At 41.9% G+C, this 15,749-nt stretch overlaps 1 protein-coding gene across 2 annotated transcripts in view; it reads right to left on the bottom strand.

The window, feature by feature from the left end:
- Positions 1 to 12,815: 12,815 nt before the first annotated feature.
- Cenpf (centromere protein F) overlaps positions 12,816 to 15,749 on the bottom strand; it is a 45,559-nt gene continuing 42,625 nt past the window's right edge. For both annotated transcript variants that reach the window (XM_048439471.3, XM_048439472.3), the window contains one exon: positions 12,816 to 13,615. In XM_048439471.3, the coding sequence (XP_048295428.3) occupies positions 13,412 to 13,615 (204 nt within the window). In that variant the 3' untranslated portion in view covers positions 12,816 to 13,411. The remainder of the gene's footprint in view (positions 13,616 to 15,749) is intronic.

Raw genomic sequence — 15,749 nt, 5'->3', positions numbered from 1 at the left:
GACAAGTTTATATGAAGCCAGAAAACAAAAGACACTCTTAAATGTGCATCCTTTTCAGAATTTAAAATGACAGTAAACAGAACAGAGAATAAAGGGGAAAGCCTGGCCCAGAGCTATTCCCATGGGAGTGTGTGCTAAGTGCATTGAATCTATGGTCATATCAAGAAAAATTACATGAGAAAGGTGGATTCCCAATAGTTCGACTATAAATAAAAATGTTTAAAGCCAGGGTGGACTTATAATCAGTATTTTCTTTTTCTGTATTACTATTATACTGACTTTTAAAATCCAGTAGTTTGACCCCAACAAAATGTCTCAGAGGTACCACACCTGCTAACCCACATTCGCTTCCTGAAAGCCACATGGCAGTCAGAGAGAAGCGACTCTTACCAGTCGCCCTCTGACCTCCACACACGGGGAGTGCACATGTACACACACAAAGACACAGAGTAAGTAAATAATTTCTAAAATACAGTACTTTTTCTAGTGAAAATTATTTACTTGCCTTTGTACTTGACCTTCAATGGTGCACAAACCTCTTACGCTTTTCAGTTAAATTTCCCTCCAAAGCTCAAGTTTTCTGTCGACTGGTTAGCAGTCTCAAGAAGTGAGATGGTGGTGGGGCTTCCCCTATTGTCATCTGAAGATGAGACAAAGGACGGATTTGGACATTCTGTTTCATTCTGGTTCTTAGCAGCAAACAATTCAAGCAGATTGTCCACGTAAGAGGAAGAAATCTACAAGGTCTTCAAATTCTAACAGATTATTGTTGTGGGAATTCATTCTGCCAATAGATTTGGGGTACCGGCCTTAGGGCATGGCTTTTTGTCTGCAGGCATACTCTCTTATAAGCAAAGAGGGAGGCGGTCACTTGCTCTTTTGCTCTCCGGCTGGCCTGGATGGCAGGAGCAGAGCAGGCAGCTTGCTGTTGGTGCTCTTTCCCAGAACAACTGTGGCGGCATGGAACCTGTCCCGCGTCAGTGCTCACCCGTTAGACATCTAAATCAATTCTTTTAAAAATTTTTTTTTAATTTATCAGATTTTTAAAAAATACCAATCCAAGTTCCCACCCCCTCCTTCCCCACCCCCCTCCAGTCCTCAGAGAGGGTAAGGCCCTTTGCTTTGTGGAAGGTCCAAGGCCCTCCCTACTATATCCAGGCTGAGCAAGGTATACATCCAAAAAGGATAGGATCCCAAAAGACCAGTATGTGCAGTAGGGATAAATTCTGGTGCCCTGCCAGTGGCTCTTCAGTCTGCCCCAGCCATGCAACTGTCAACCACATTCAGAGGGACTAGTCTGGTCCTATGCTTGTTCCTTCCCAGTCCGGCTGGAGTCGGTGAGCTCCTGTTAGCTCAGGTAGACTGTTTCAGTGGGTGAACCTTCTTTTGACCCTCTCCCAGACTCTCGTGGATTCTCGCCACAGAGTATAGCTAAGGATTTTTACTATTAAAGTCCAGATTATGCGTTAAGCTTTGGCTCTGAATTGTCACTCCATGCCATAAAGAAAGTTTGTTGCCAGCTGGTTGCTTTAGAGGTACCAGCTGGATATGAAAGGTGTGACTCCACTAATGAACTAACCCAATGATACCTTCATAAGCCCACGGGCCTCTGTGGCAGAAAGAGGCAGCACCAAGCAGAAGAGCCTGTGATCCTTGGCAGTGTGCCAATGAGGACTGCTCCCACCTCTTCTCTCTTGCTTGCCAGCCTCCATGAGGTCAGCGACCTTGGCTGCCACATAGCCTTGCTGCCATGATGTTTCAACTCACCTTAAACCCAGAACAATGGCACCAGGAAACAAGAGATTGAAACTGTGGAGACCACAAGCCAAAACACATCCCTTCTCCAGTAAGGTGATCACGGTAACCAAAGGCTGACTCCCAAGCCGTGAGAAGACACACTGCCATGTCCGAGAGTGTAAATGAAAAAGCTAAAATACAGAGGTTAAGTCAGCGTGGGCTTAGACTTTGGGGAAAGCCTGTGGACAGAATGCGAGAGGCTCTGTTATCTCTCTCTCCAGCAGTGTTGCCATCAGCCACCAACCTCAGCCAGTTCCCCTACTGACATCAGCCAGGACTGTCGCTGGTCTTTAAGGCCGTTTGCATAGGACTCAAGGCCTAGTTCTCTTGACACGGTCCAAACATGTCACTCCTTCAATACCACAAGTGGTCATTTCCAGAGCTGGCCAACAGGGCAGGTGATTGTTCAGATCGGCTACCCATGTCACACGCCCTGTTTGAAAGGGTGCCTGGAATCTAGCTTTTAGGAGATAGAGTGTGGTATAGAGAGCTCTTTTCCCTTCAGAATCTCAATTTTGTCAGTTTCAAGGTGATAAAGATAACCTAGATAATAAACTATAGGTGTTTAGGGGAAAGCACAGTGGGCAGAGTAATAATTTACAATAAAGATTTAAGTTAAGATGGATTAGAAAATTATATACACTTAAAATTTTTAATAATCTGGGGCTGGAGAGATGGCTCAGAGGTTAAGAGCACTGATTGTTCTTCCAGAGGTCCTGAGTTCAATTCCCAGCAACCACATGGTGGCTCACAGCCTTCTGTAATGAAATCTGGTGCCCTCTTCTGACCTGCAGGCATACATGCAGACAGAACACTGTAAGCAAAATAAATAAATAAATCTTTTTAAAAAAATTTAATAATCTATTTGAGGGGTGCATGTGTGCATACACATGGAGGTCACATGACAATTCTTGGGAGTCAGTTCTCTCTTCACACCCTGTGGGACCAGGGTCCAAACTCAGTTCTAGCTTGAGCCAGGCCTCTTCACAGCACACTAATTACATACTTTCTTCTTGGATTCTTCAATGTAACTGAATTCATGCATAGGTTAAAATTAAGCTTTAGGCACCTTCCCTGTCCGCACCTAGGCAGAACTGCTTTACATGGCAGGCCTGGGAAAGGAAGATTACGGGGCTTCCAAAAGCTGCAAAGAACTGTGGGTTTTCAGAGTGCTCCCTTACTCTGTGGAGGCTAAGTCAAAGCAACTGTAGAGAGTAGGTGTGGACTAACAACATCTCTGAGAACAACCTTTGTCAGTTGGAGGGACTGACAAAGCCAGTGTGGGAGGGAAGTAAAGAATTTGCTCCTGGAAAAATGCGTTGAAAAAATACTTTTACGGTATCTGTCATCTGGGGAAATATAAAGAGCGCCAGCTCACAACTGCCCATAAGTGTAGTTCCGTGGCATCTGACGCCCTCTTCTGGTCTCCGAGAATCCTGCACACATGTGCATATACAGTGAGAGAGAGAGAGAGAGGGAGAGAGACAGAGACAGAGACAGAGAGAGACAGAGAGACAGAGAGAGAAATATTTTAAAGTAGTTTTAACATTCTGACGTGCTGAGAAACTCAAGTGTTGCCCAGCAGTCTGACTGTTACGCAGAACCCGGATCCTTCTAGTCTTTTTGATCTGGTGTTCTTCATATTTTTGGAAACGCCTCATTTGCAGGTCCCGGTTGATTATTATGGGATGGCTTATGCTAATGACCCTGGGGTGGGGGGACAGCCCGCATCCCTGAGCAAACTGATGCCAAGCATCTGAACAAAGCCAGGCTGCTCTGACAGGAGGGGAGCGGAAGTGACAGTTGATGAACACTCTCCGTCTCTGCCACAGCAACGACGGCTGTTCTCTCTGGGGGTAATTTTTAAAACTGAAAGAATTTGGTTCAGAAAACCTCCTCACTGACTACACTCCACTCTCCACTTTGTGAAATCAGAGTGGAACTCTTCCAAGCCCTCATGGTCTCTTCTTAAATGAGTTTATGACCAGCCCAAAGGAGAAAATCCCTTGTTTCATTCCATGTGCTGGAACAAGATTTAGGACGCAAACTTGGGCTACTGGTTTTCAAAACAACAGCCTGGTAGGTGCAATCTGCAGTAAATCTTCTCAGTAAGAACTTGCTTTGAATTCTGGAAATATTAGCCCCACGATGAACATGGGCCAGATGCAAGTTCAAGCACAACTAGTATTTCCATACAGACTGAGTCTGTATCAGCATCACAGTTGAGCATCCAACCTCTGATGTGAATCCCTCTTCCCTGAGTTCTGTTTCAGAAGGAAATGGTCTACACTCACCTTGTCTGGCAAAACCAAGATATTTCTCTCCTCCTCTGTGTGTTCCAGGCAACTGACTGCCAGGTCACTCAGTGAGCACACTGTGTAGGCTACACAAGATCAGCCAAGCCCAGGAGGGAACAGGGAATAGCACTTCCATGACTTCCTGCTGGCTTGGCTCTAAAAAGATGACCATTAAAACAACAAGCAGATGGTGCCTAAGACAATCCATCTGCATGTGGACTGCCCGGGACTTCAAGATCTAGCAGAAGGCAGAGGGAACACAGCCAGGCACTCTGCTAGGTAGCTCGGCTACCCTTCCAAGTCAGGAGATTCTGTTCACATCAAGAGCCCCAGAATGCCCCAATGCCTGGGACTGGGGTCACATCTCCATTCTCTCACTCCATACAAAAAAAAAGGCCCAGAGAAAATCAATGAGGGCTGGATTCCCCTGTCCCAACTACGCTGACGCTTTTGCTGGGAATCGATATGTCACATTTTCAACCATACCAACTGGGTAAATCCCTAACAGGAACCCTGCAGATTCAAGGTGCAACTCTGAAAAGAACTTGCCAGGCAAGCAAGTAGGTTATTAAACATCCACAGGCCTTTGCTCTCTATTGAGACGGTATACGCAAATAATGAAAAGCTCTGGGCCAGATCTGATGACTTAGAACAGTAATCCCAGAACTCAGGAGACGGAGCAAGAGGACCACAGAGTCTGAGCCTACCCTGAACTACACAGGTTAGTTCCAGGCCATTCTAGATTACAGAGTAAAATCACATTTCAAATAACCAAAAAGTTAAAAAATAAAATAAAATAAAATAATCACTGAGAGTGTAGCTCTAAGAAGAGAGCTTACCCGGATGCCTAGGATTGATCATTGTATAGCCAGAATGTTGTAATCAAATGGAGAGGGAGAGAGTTCTGGGTTGGAGGGACAAGAATAGATTCTCTGGCTTGCTTTAAAAGCAAACAATCTGCCTAACAGACAGAGCCCAGGTCATGGGGGATGAATGATATAAAGTATTTGAAATGGCAAGGACAGGGCTTGGCAAATACGATTTCACACATTAATCACTGGATCACCCATAAGAGACCCCTGAGGCAGAAGGGTAAATAAATACAGTAACCTTATTCATCTGCCAGGTTAGTGGGAATTCTGTGGGCTGGAACTCAGTCTACAAGTGAACAAAAATATATAAGGCTTGGGGGTTTATCTCTCTATGCTTTCCTAAAACACCAAAAGAATAAGCCACATCTCTGTACAGGCACAAACACACACACACCACCATCACATCAAATACACATACACACGTAAGCACACGCATATGCATACACACACACACACACACACAAGCAGCAGCTTTACACCAATAGAATCACCATGTCCTTGTGCATATATACACGCCAGCACCACACCAACAAAGTAAGCCAATTCCAGGTGCATGCAGACATGCTAGTATCACACCAACAAAATAAACCGCCTCCATGAACACCCACAGATATGCCAGCATTAGAGGGTTGCTTTTGGCTGCAACGTCAGAGCCAACATTAAGGCCATCGCTCCCTTCTGGGAGCAGCTGCTGAGCTGGCAAGGTGGCAGACATGAGTCTGCATCCCATTTGTCTATCTTGAGACCATTATGCTACTCCTGTGAACTGGCACCAGAAAAAGGAAGAGGAGTGTGGGGTCACAGAGCAGAAAAGATTATGGGAAAGCAAAACGAGTCTCGGGCAACCTCATTCTTAAAACCTGTTTTCCACAGCACTGTGAATGAAGGCTTGTACGGTTGCCACAAATCGAATTGCCATTTTGACATATTATGAGCTAAATTTGCTTTCCACTTCACTTTAGGTACAATTTACAACGTTGTTTCTATAAGACAATCCATTCTGAGTTCTAAACAACCAATTTAAATTTGAACTTAAAGAGCATAACTCATTTGTAAATAAAATTGCGGTAATTGTTTCTTTGGGTATTTTTAATGAGTCAAACAAAAAATGAAAAAAAAGTGTAATGGCTCATTTGCATGATCAGCAATTGAATGCTATACACAAATCTGTGATTACACTTCTTTGCAAAGCACAGGTTTAGTGGTATACAGACTGTAGAACAGAACTTGATCTAAAACTAACCTATTATGTTGAAGGAACACAATTTTTTTTCTAATAATTCTAGCTTCAGTGTTTTTAAAAGTTAGGGATGGGGAAATGGCTCAGTGGATAAGCATGCTTGCTACCCAAGCATGAGGACCTGAGTTCAAAGCCCTGGCACCCACATAAAAAGCTGGGCTTGAGAGCCTACCAGTAACCACAGTAGAGTGGAGGCAGAGACAAGAGGATCATTGGGGCCTGCTGGTCACCAGCCTAACTCTATGTACAGTGAGGCACCCTGTCTCAAGAGCCTAAGACACTTAGCTGGACATCAGACATCCTCTTCGTGTTCCTGCACTTGCATTTGGCAGTCACCTTACTTCATGACCCTGCTGCCATGCCTTCCCTGCCATGAAATACAGCCCCTCAATTTAGGGTCAAAATAAACCTCCCCTCCCTTGGGGGTTTCTGTTGGTGTTTTATTGTAGCACAGGAAGTAACCAATACACATCACCTTTCATCACACGAGAATACCCACATTCTACAAGGTTGATGGGAAATGCGTTCACTGTTCAACACAATCAAGATCTCCAAGTCAGAGATCTACCAGTGCCTGCTACTTCATCTCAACCACAAAAGGGGCCCAAAGCATTGGCTTCACATTAAGACTTGAAAAAAACCTACTTGAGATATACTTTTACTTCCAACAAAGGGTTGAGCCCCAGCTCAGGTGAGTCATGGCTGTAGATGGGCAATTGTGGTAGAATGGGGCATGGGTTTTACATGCCTGGAAGCCCCTGACCTAGTCTAGGTAGTGCGCTACTCCTCCACCCCTTACTCCAACAGGAAAATGGTTTAGCCAAATCATGGTTAAGAGATCACAATTCAAACATCCTCAAATGCCAAGTAGCACCTGCCAACTCCAGGTTGCCAGTGTCCTCTTTAATACAGCACCCACCCCAACCCTCAACCACAAAAGCACTATGAAGAACTTGGAGCTCTGAACATGGGACTGGTGGGAACCAGTCACTTTGTCTCCCACTTAAATTACTTTTATGACGTATTGCTGGCATTCAAGTAATTTTGAAAGAACCTGGAGATTCCAAAATAACAACCAATGTTCTGAGCCCCTGAAAGTAGTAAGAAAGTCATTTGCAGACTCCATTCATTACCCGTTATAGACTCAAAGGAGTGTCCTGAATTTTCCAGGCTAATACATCTGGAAACTAAACAGCAGTGAGAAGACAGATCAATTTGGAACCAAATGAGAAGACTCAAATGAATCTTGAAGGTGAACACATCTGGGGAGGGGGATTCTTAAGGAATCAGGAGACACTTAAAACTTCAGATGTCACTCCCTCGCTGAAGATGCTGTCCCACAGGAGCCCTGACAACTGCCACAAACACAAACAGCCATTTCAGTTCCAGCTCAGGAAGACTGTCTTTCCACCATGCCTTGCCCTTCATGATGCAGATGAGAACGAAATCCCCAGGTCTCTGAGCTTGGTTTGTTTCCCCATAAAAGGCAGCTGGCATTGTATTTCTATGTCAGTCACTTTACAAGATACTAGAACCAACACAACACACTTAGTTTTCATCACACGTGGAGCTCAAGCTCATGACCCATGCTGGCAACTTTGAACAATTCTGATTATAAAAACTGTTAGCCATTTTTAGGATCCAACTTCCATATTCACAGGGAAATAACTGCTATCCCTTTAAATGGTGAGCTAATTTTCAGGGTAGGCAGTCCAAAGACATTGAACCATAAACCAGGGTCACCTAGCTGTTACTGGGACCTAAGCACAACTTTTAAAATGGGGTGGCAACTCGTGTAACTCAACTGGGGTAGAGATCACACCACTACAGCTCAGGTTCAACACTATTACATACTGTGGACTTTACAGTCCACCAAGTTTTCTGCAAAAAACTTGCAGAAAAAATAGTTTCTTTCTATTATAAAAACAATTGCAGACAACAGACTTAGTATATGTTCATTCTTTAGCATGTATCAAATTGGTGGTATCTTTGGATTGATTTTAAATTTGTACTACTTCGGTATTTGCACACATTTGGGCTCACCTGCCACAGCAAGCATCTGCTCTTTCCTTCCTCTCTCTCTCTCTCTCTCTCTCTCTCTCTCTCTCTCTCATGAACTTTGGCTTCAGACTGAGATAGAATTCATATTTCTGAAATGGCTCTGAATGCACTTTGTGGCATCTTGTATTACATATTTATGTGAAGCAGTGTTCCCCACTGATGATTATAAAATACAAGCATCAGTCAACTCAGGGAAATACTAAATGCTCTTAACATCCTGCAGTACCAAATGCTCAGCTAAGACTTCATTCTTTATGTAAAATAAAGATACTCATTCATCTCATTGGGAAGCAAATTTGCTTCTTTGAAAAAAGATGGTTAAATCTGGTTAAATGATATGTACACCAAAAGGTTTTAGGTTTTGCTTTGCTGGCAGCACGGAGATCCAACTTCATTCTTTGGGCATACTACACAAACTTGAACACTGAGTTACATCCCCAGCCTAAAATAAACAACTTTTATCAGCAGACATCTGAATACTATTTTATATACCAGGTACAGTCTCATGTGAAAAGGGATCATAAATAAGTTTTAAGTACTGACCAACTAGGCATGGTGGCACAAGCATTTAACCCCAGTACTTCGGAGACACCGGCAGGCAGATGAAATTCTAGGTCAACCAGGCTACACAGTGAGACAGTCATTACAATCTTGCTCAGGAATGTGCCCAGACACAACTGGTATCGGCCAATGAAAGCCTTTTGTTTTTGTTTCACATAGTGCATTAAGAACCATCTTCAACATGCTCCTTACCTGCTGCAACTAACAAACCATTCTTTACCCTAAGTTTGACACTCAACCAAAGAATGAATCCATTTCTTCCAGTAACAGAAGTATTCAATGTCACAAAGCAGGTATGGGGGGACCAACAAAATGAGGACCCTGGGAAGTATTCAGCAACACCTGTGTGGGATCTGTCACTGGAGACATTCCTTACAGCTGCTGGCCTGACCCCAGCAGTTGCTCCTTGGGAAGGCTTGGCACTGTGCCAGCACTTTCAGGAGATGGACACCATTCATCTTAATGCTATTTTCCAACAGTGGAGCTGCTATGGAACAATCTTTGTACACTGTAAATATATATTGCTCTCATTGTTAATAAAAAGCTGATTGGCTGATGGCTAGGCAGAATTTTAGGGGTCAAGAGAATGTTAGGAAGAGGAGCAGAATCAGAGGAGTCATCAGAAGCAAAGGGAGAAAGACATACTGGAGGACAGGTAAAGCCACAAGCCATATTGTAATGATATTTTGTTTGTAATCTAACAAATAAAGTTTACCTAAAGATCAGAGTGCAGAGTTAAGCCACTAGTTAGCCCATAGAGGACAGGCAGTGGCACACACTTTTAATCCCAGCACTCAGGAGGCAGAGGCAGATGGATCTTTGTGAGTTCAAGGCCATTCTGGGCTACAGGAGATTGAATCAGCTCATACAAGGGTGATCCCAGCACTAGGGAGGTGGAGACAGGAGTAATATGGGTAGGGGGGAGAGAGGAATGTAAGGCAGGAGGAGACAGGAGCTCAGATTTATCCTGAAGATTCAGTCTGGGATGCAGTCTGAGATTTTGAAGACAGGATTGATTGCCCCTTTTGTCTACATATTGATAGAGGTTAAGAACTCTCTGGTAGCTGACTACTCTGCTTCTCTGATCTTTCAGCTTTAACCCCTAAATCTGACTGGGTTAAGTTGTGTGAGCTAGTTAGCAATAAGCCTGAGCTATCGGCTGAGCATGTATAATTAAGTCTCCCTGTCAGTTATTTGGGAACTGACAGATGGAAAAGTCAGCTTACAAATGGCAACCAAATGTGTGGCACCTACATCCACAGAAAACCCGTGAGACTAGGAAATGGTTCTAGACAGATGGAGCCAGGTGCAACTTCCTAGTCTCGTGTCTCTCATACCAGTCATGAGCATGTCTTTCCTGCCAGCTGCAATACGGAGATGTATATCCCAGCCACTGCCTGCAGATTTAAGCTACCAGCCTTAGCCCTGTCAGAATGCATGCCATGAGCTAAGCTGTTTGGTGTCTCTCATGAAGGCTGTGGTACAGAGTACTGTCTCCTTGAGCTGTCTGTGGGATGAGTAAACTGCCATGCATTACCACCGTGCACTAAACTAAGCCACATAGTGGTGGTGGCTGACATAGCTGTTTAATCTCATTTGTCCAAAAAACAATACAGATGCTCAGTAAAGATAGATTCAGACAGAAAAAAAGCCTCCAGATGGGTTATAGTGTTTAAAGATATACATAAGCGTGGAAGAGAGAAGACAAAGAGTATATGCAGACATACATTGCTAAAATATAGTTTTAAAATAATGAAGTCCTTAAAAAGGGAATAAAGTAACACAAAAAAAGCCACGTAATGTTGGAAAATACACCCAAAGTCTGGATATTGTATGTTATTGTCTTTGAATTTTTTTTGACTGCTGAGGAAGGAGTCATAGCTGCTAAGAGACACTGAATTATGGAAATTACTGAATTAAACTAATTTATGTACTTTAAAAATATCTTGACTTCAAAATGGAAGTCAAAAGGTATATTGCTTTGGGGCAAAGGTTATGCTTTTATTTCCACAGAAAATAAGAGGCTATGGATTTATTTCAGGTCAAAGATGATCAGGTCTGATCAAGGATGACTGCCTGAAAATTCTGACTAGAGACATAAATAAACCTAAAAAAAAAAACCTACAAAACATGCAACATATATTCTACCTGCTCAAACGTAAAGAATTATCTATGACTGACTTGTGTACCAGGCACAGTCAATATTCCTAGTAATGTAGATATGAATGTTACCTTTAACAGTTTATGAATTTTCAGAGCAAGGGAACCAGACATCAATAATGGTCCAGATGTCCAAAACAGCTTCAAGGCTGCTGGTTGAGATGATCCAGTATAACAGAATACTCCAGTCAGGACTTAACAATTATCTTGATTTCCCCAAGTTTCCCCTAAAGATATCAATGCCCCCCCCAGACAATAGAAAGCAGTTACAAAAAAAAAGTCAACATTCTCAAAAAGAAAAAAATGGGTTATGAATGTTTGTTATCACCTAAGCAGGAATGATTACAAGTTGTTATTGGCCATACTCAGAAAAAAAGTTAAAATAGGAGTTAAATTCAAAGATCTCTTTCTAAAGGAAAAGGGGGGAATATGATATAGAAATGATGACATAAAAGGGTAGATTATTGAATCTACTTTAACCAATAAAAAAATTAACCTAAAATATTTTACAATAGTACAGATTTTGGCTTATTGATAAAAATTTAAGGTTAATTTTGTTATACTGTTTCTATTTCTGTTAAGGTATTGTACCTATGCATCTCATTTAATTATGTAAAAGTATTAGTCCTTCAAAGTTATTTATGCCAATAAAGAAATACAAGTTAGTAGTCACCCATAATTACCAAACTTAGTCATGTTAGGTATGTTTTCAAGATCATACACAGATATATTTAGATAGATAGACAGACAGTAGTCAAACACTTCAAAGATCTACAGAATAAGGTTTTTCATGACAGTGAGATATGTCTGCTCCTGGAAGCACTAGTCTACTGCAGAGAAGATAATGGACATTGAAAAAACATATAGTTTGCTTTCTTTATAGCAAAAATTAGCCATTGATGGGGGAGGACTGTCCTTACCTCAATTGCTGATAGGATACTGTCCAAATTAGATCAGCAGGACTCAAGCAAAGTGACTGCAATTCTTACTTGACAACTGTCTCTGTTATATATAATTTTACTATGCTAAAGTTAAAAACCTTCCTTTACAATTAAGACAAAAAGTGGAAACTGCTAAGGAACAATCTTTGTACACTGTAAACACGTACTGTTCTCATTGTTAATAAAAACCTGATTGGCTAATGGCTAGTCAGAATTTTAGGGACAGAAAATGTTAGAGGAGGAGGGCACTCAGGAGTTGCTAAGAGACACAGAGGGAGCAAGACATGCTGAAGGACAGGTAAAGGCCATGAGCCACATGGCAGCATATAAATTAATAGAAATAAGTTAATTTAAGTTGTGAGAGCTAGTTAGTAATAAGCCTGAGCTATCAGTCCAGCATTTATAATTAATATTAAGTCTCCATATCAGTTATTTGGAAACTGGCAGGTAGGAAAGAAAAGTCAGTCTACATGGAATTCCTGTTAGAGACATTATTAAAATCTAAAATGACTTTGAAGCAATCTGAACTGAAAGTCAAGAACAAATTATCTACTAATTTAAGTCCTAAAAACCTTTTTACCCTTATTCAAAGGCAAAGAGGTTTAGTCAAAGGTTTTATCTTATGTGGGTCAAATGCCTCCAACTTTTCAAAAAATGGATGGAAACATTCTACTCTCGTACCTTTGCTGATGTGAGTTAAGAAGCACAGTTGGACACATCCATATTCTCATACCACCTGTATGACCAACATTCAAAGTCTCATGTGCAATAAGCATATTGTTATCATGTATTCAAGTATATGTACTAATCATTCAAACATCTTAATATGACATGGTACCACAAGTCACAGTGCTTTTATATTTAGGAAATAATTTTTACAAAAAGGTTTTTCTGAGAACATATTTTAATACATCAGTAGATACAGCAATGTATACCAAAAGAACTTTGATGACTTTAACAAGAAAAACAGTGAATGAAAACATGATCTGTACCACCTCTAAGATGTCTGCAACGATTAGAAATAAACACACACTCCCAATTCCCCACACACATTACAGGTTATATGAGCAGGAGGTTATAAAATACACTGAAAGAATGAACATATCACATTCACATAGGTTCTTCTCATTTTACTCAGCAAAATTCTTATCTACAACTATTTTACACTTTACAAAGAAGATCCTAAATCAAATCACTGCAGGGTTTTCCAAGTGTAAAATTCACACAAACAAATCACTGTGGTGCTTTCCATTTAACTGCAGCAAATTCTCAAGCTCTATACACTATTATTTACAGCCTTGGTTAAGAACAAGGACTATGTAATAGGTGCTTCCAGACTTTGCCTATCTTACATACAGAGACCTGAAGGCCACACATAGACCATAATGGTCCAGTTATTCTCCCATGACAAAGTGCTCTTAGCTCAAGTCAAGTCCCCACAGGAAGAACGGTTTAGCTGACACCTTCTGAAACCCTGACATCTCACTGTACACGGCAGTTCTCGTTGTTTGGTGGGTCAGGCCCAGCAGCTGGGCTGGAGGCAGGGTTGCCCTGCTTGACCCTCAGGCCCTCCCTGGGGCTTTCTGCAGAGTTTTTCCCAGGAGCATTACTGGCTGTGAGAGACTTCTGTAGGCGTTCTGGGAAGGCTGTGTGTGACTCCACCGAGCTCTGCTGAACAACCTTGACCTGCAACATACACAATTTGTTAGAGGTTCAAAATCACATTCACATTTTTCAGTGGTCGTCATTTTTTTGTTCTATTGGAGACTGAACCAAGGACATTATATATACCATGCAAGTAGCATATATAATTTTTACTTTGGATTTGAAATAGAGGGTCACTTAGCTGCCCAGAGTAGCCATGAACTCACTCTATAGGCCAGAGGGACCTTGAACTTGTGATCCTCCTATCTCAGCCTTCCTCACTGGTAGACTTGAAGGTCTGTACCATCAGTCCTGGTCACATTCCCACTCCCAAGAGATGAAACTGTCTTCTTCCTGGAAAGCAGAAGTCACCTAACAGGAGCTAAAATACCCCTTCTAACAAGTCCTAAGCTTCTCTTGACACCACTGACAACCAGAGCCCTGCTCCCAAGCAAGTGTGATGTAGCATGATTAATAAAGAGATAGATATTGGGGTTCAACCTGAAGGTCAGAAAAGCAAAAGGGCCAGCCACTGGCTCTTACCTCTACCCCAGCCTAAAATGGTGAGCCTGCCTCCAGGAATCTCAGAATGAAACTGTGTGTGAGAGCTGTCTCCTCTTGTCTTATATTCCTTTCGAGTGCTGGGATTAAAGGCGTGCATCACTACTGCCCGGCTTCTATGGCAAACTAGTCTGGCTACTGGGATTAAAGGTGTATGTCACTACTGACTGGTCTGTAAGGCTGACCAGTGGGGCTGTTTTGCTCTTTGATCTTCAGGCAGGCTTTATTTATTAAAATACAAACGAAATACCAGTAGCGTGGTATGTCAGAACAGAAGGCAAACTGAAAGCAAAGACAACATCTTATTTACCTACACTCATTGTTAATACCCACAATGTGCCTGATCATATAGCAAATTCTGAACTTAAAACCAAAGCCTGCCTCATGATCCTAAATTCCTGCTGCATTCACATTAAGTGCAATACAAATGCATGCAGCTGACTTCGGAAGAAAAGCATATTTACAACATGTCAAATGCCTAGGAACCATATTAAAGTGTCAATCACACTCTTTTGTTTCTTTTTCTTTCTTTTTTCCGAAACAGGATTTCTCTGTGTTGCCCTGGTTGACCTGAAACTTATTCTAACCAGGCTGGCAAACTCACAGAGATTCTTCTGCCTCTACCTCCCAAGCATAGGGATTAAAGATGTGCGCCACTACTGCCTGGTTCTCAACCACTCTCTTAATGGTGTTGTTTCCAACTAGATTAGGAAGAGTTATCTAATTATAAAGTCCAGAAAGAGTAAATCTCCTATGACGTGTCTTTTAGATGAGAGATTATACTAGAAAACAAAACTTTAAGAAATGGTAAGATGCTGATATAGTTGTTGAGTCAAAATTTATGATAAATAAAATAATGAGGAAATCTAAGCTATGAGAATGAGATATAGAAGGGTTGGGGAGGTTATTTATAAAATGCTTGAGGACATATGCGCAGCCCCAGAGGCACATAAAAGGGCTGGGCATGACAGTGCTCTGGGGATTGCTGGCTCAACAGCTTATTTTACTTGGCAAGCTCCAGACCAAAAAGAGACCCTGTCCCAAAATAAGGTGACAAGGAACTACAAAACAGCAAGGTAAAAGAAGTTAAAAGCAAGAATGGAAGTTTCATATACAAGATCTTCAGAAGAATGGAGCAGCAAGGTGAAAAGACTTGAGATCAGTTCAAGACTAGCCTGCACAATAGTGAGATGCAGCTAAAAACAAAACAAAATTGACAACCAAAAAACAGACAGTCACCTAATGGGCCTAGTGAAGCCTGCCAACCTAGATACTCAGGAGGCTAAGGGAAGAGGATAAGCAATTTTCAAGACCTGCTTGAACTTGCTCAAGAGTAGATTCAGGACAGTCAGGTAACTGAGCTAGACACTGTCTTAAAAATTAAAAGGCAGGCTGGGGATGGAGCTCAGTGGTAGAGAATTTGCCTAAATGCATGAAGTCCTATGTTCAATTCTATCCAGTGCTGTTCCTCATTCTCCAAAAAGGAAAAGATAATAAAAATTTTAAAAGAATGGCTATTTTGCAAGTACAGATAGGTCTTCAGTGCAGTATCCCCAAAATAACTATATGACAGACACTCCCTAAGAAAGACTTCCAGGTACTATTTTGAAATAGG

The sequence above is a fragment of the Myodes glareolus genome, chromosome 5, assembly GCF_982192425.1.
Source record: "Myodes glareolus chromosome 5, mMyoGla1.1, whole genome shotgun sequence".
Lineage (NCBI taxonomy): Eukaryota > Metazoa > Chordata > Mammalia > Rodentia > Cricetidae > Myodes > Myodes glareolus.
The sequence above is the reverse complement of the archived record's forward strand: the minus strand, read 5'-3'. Positions and strand labels throughout refer to the sequence as shown.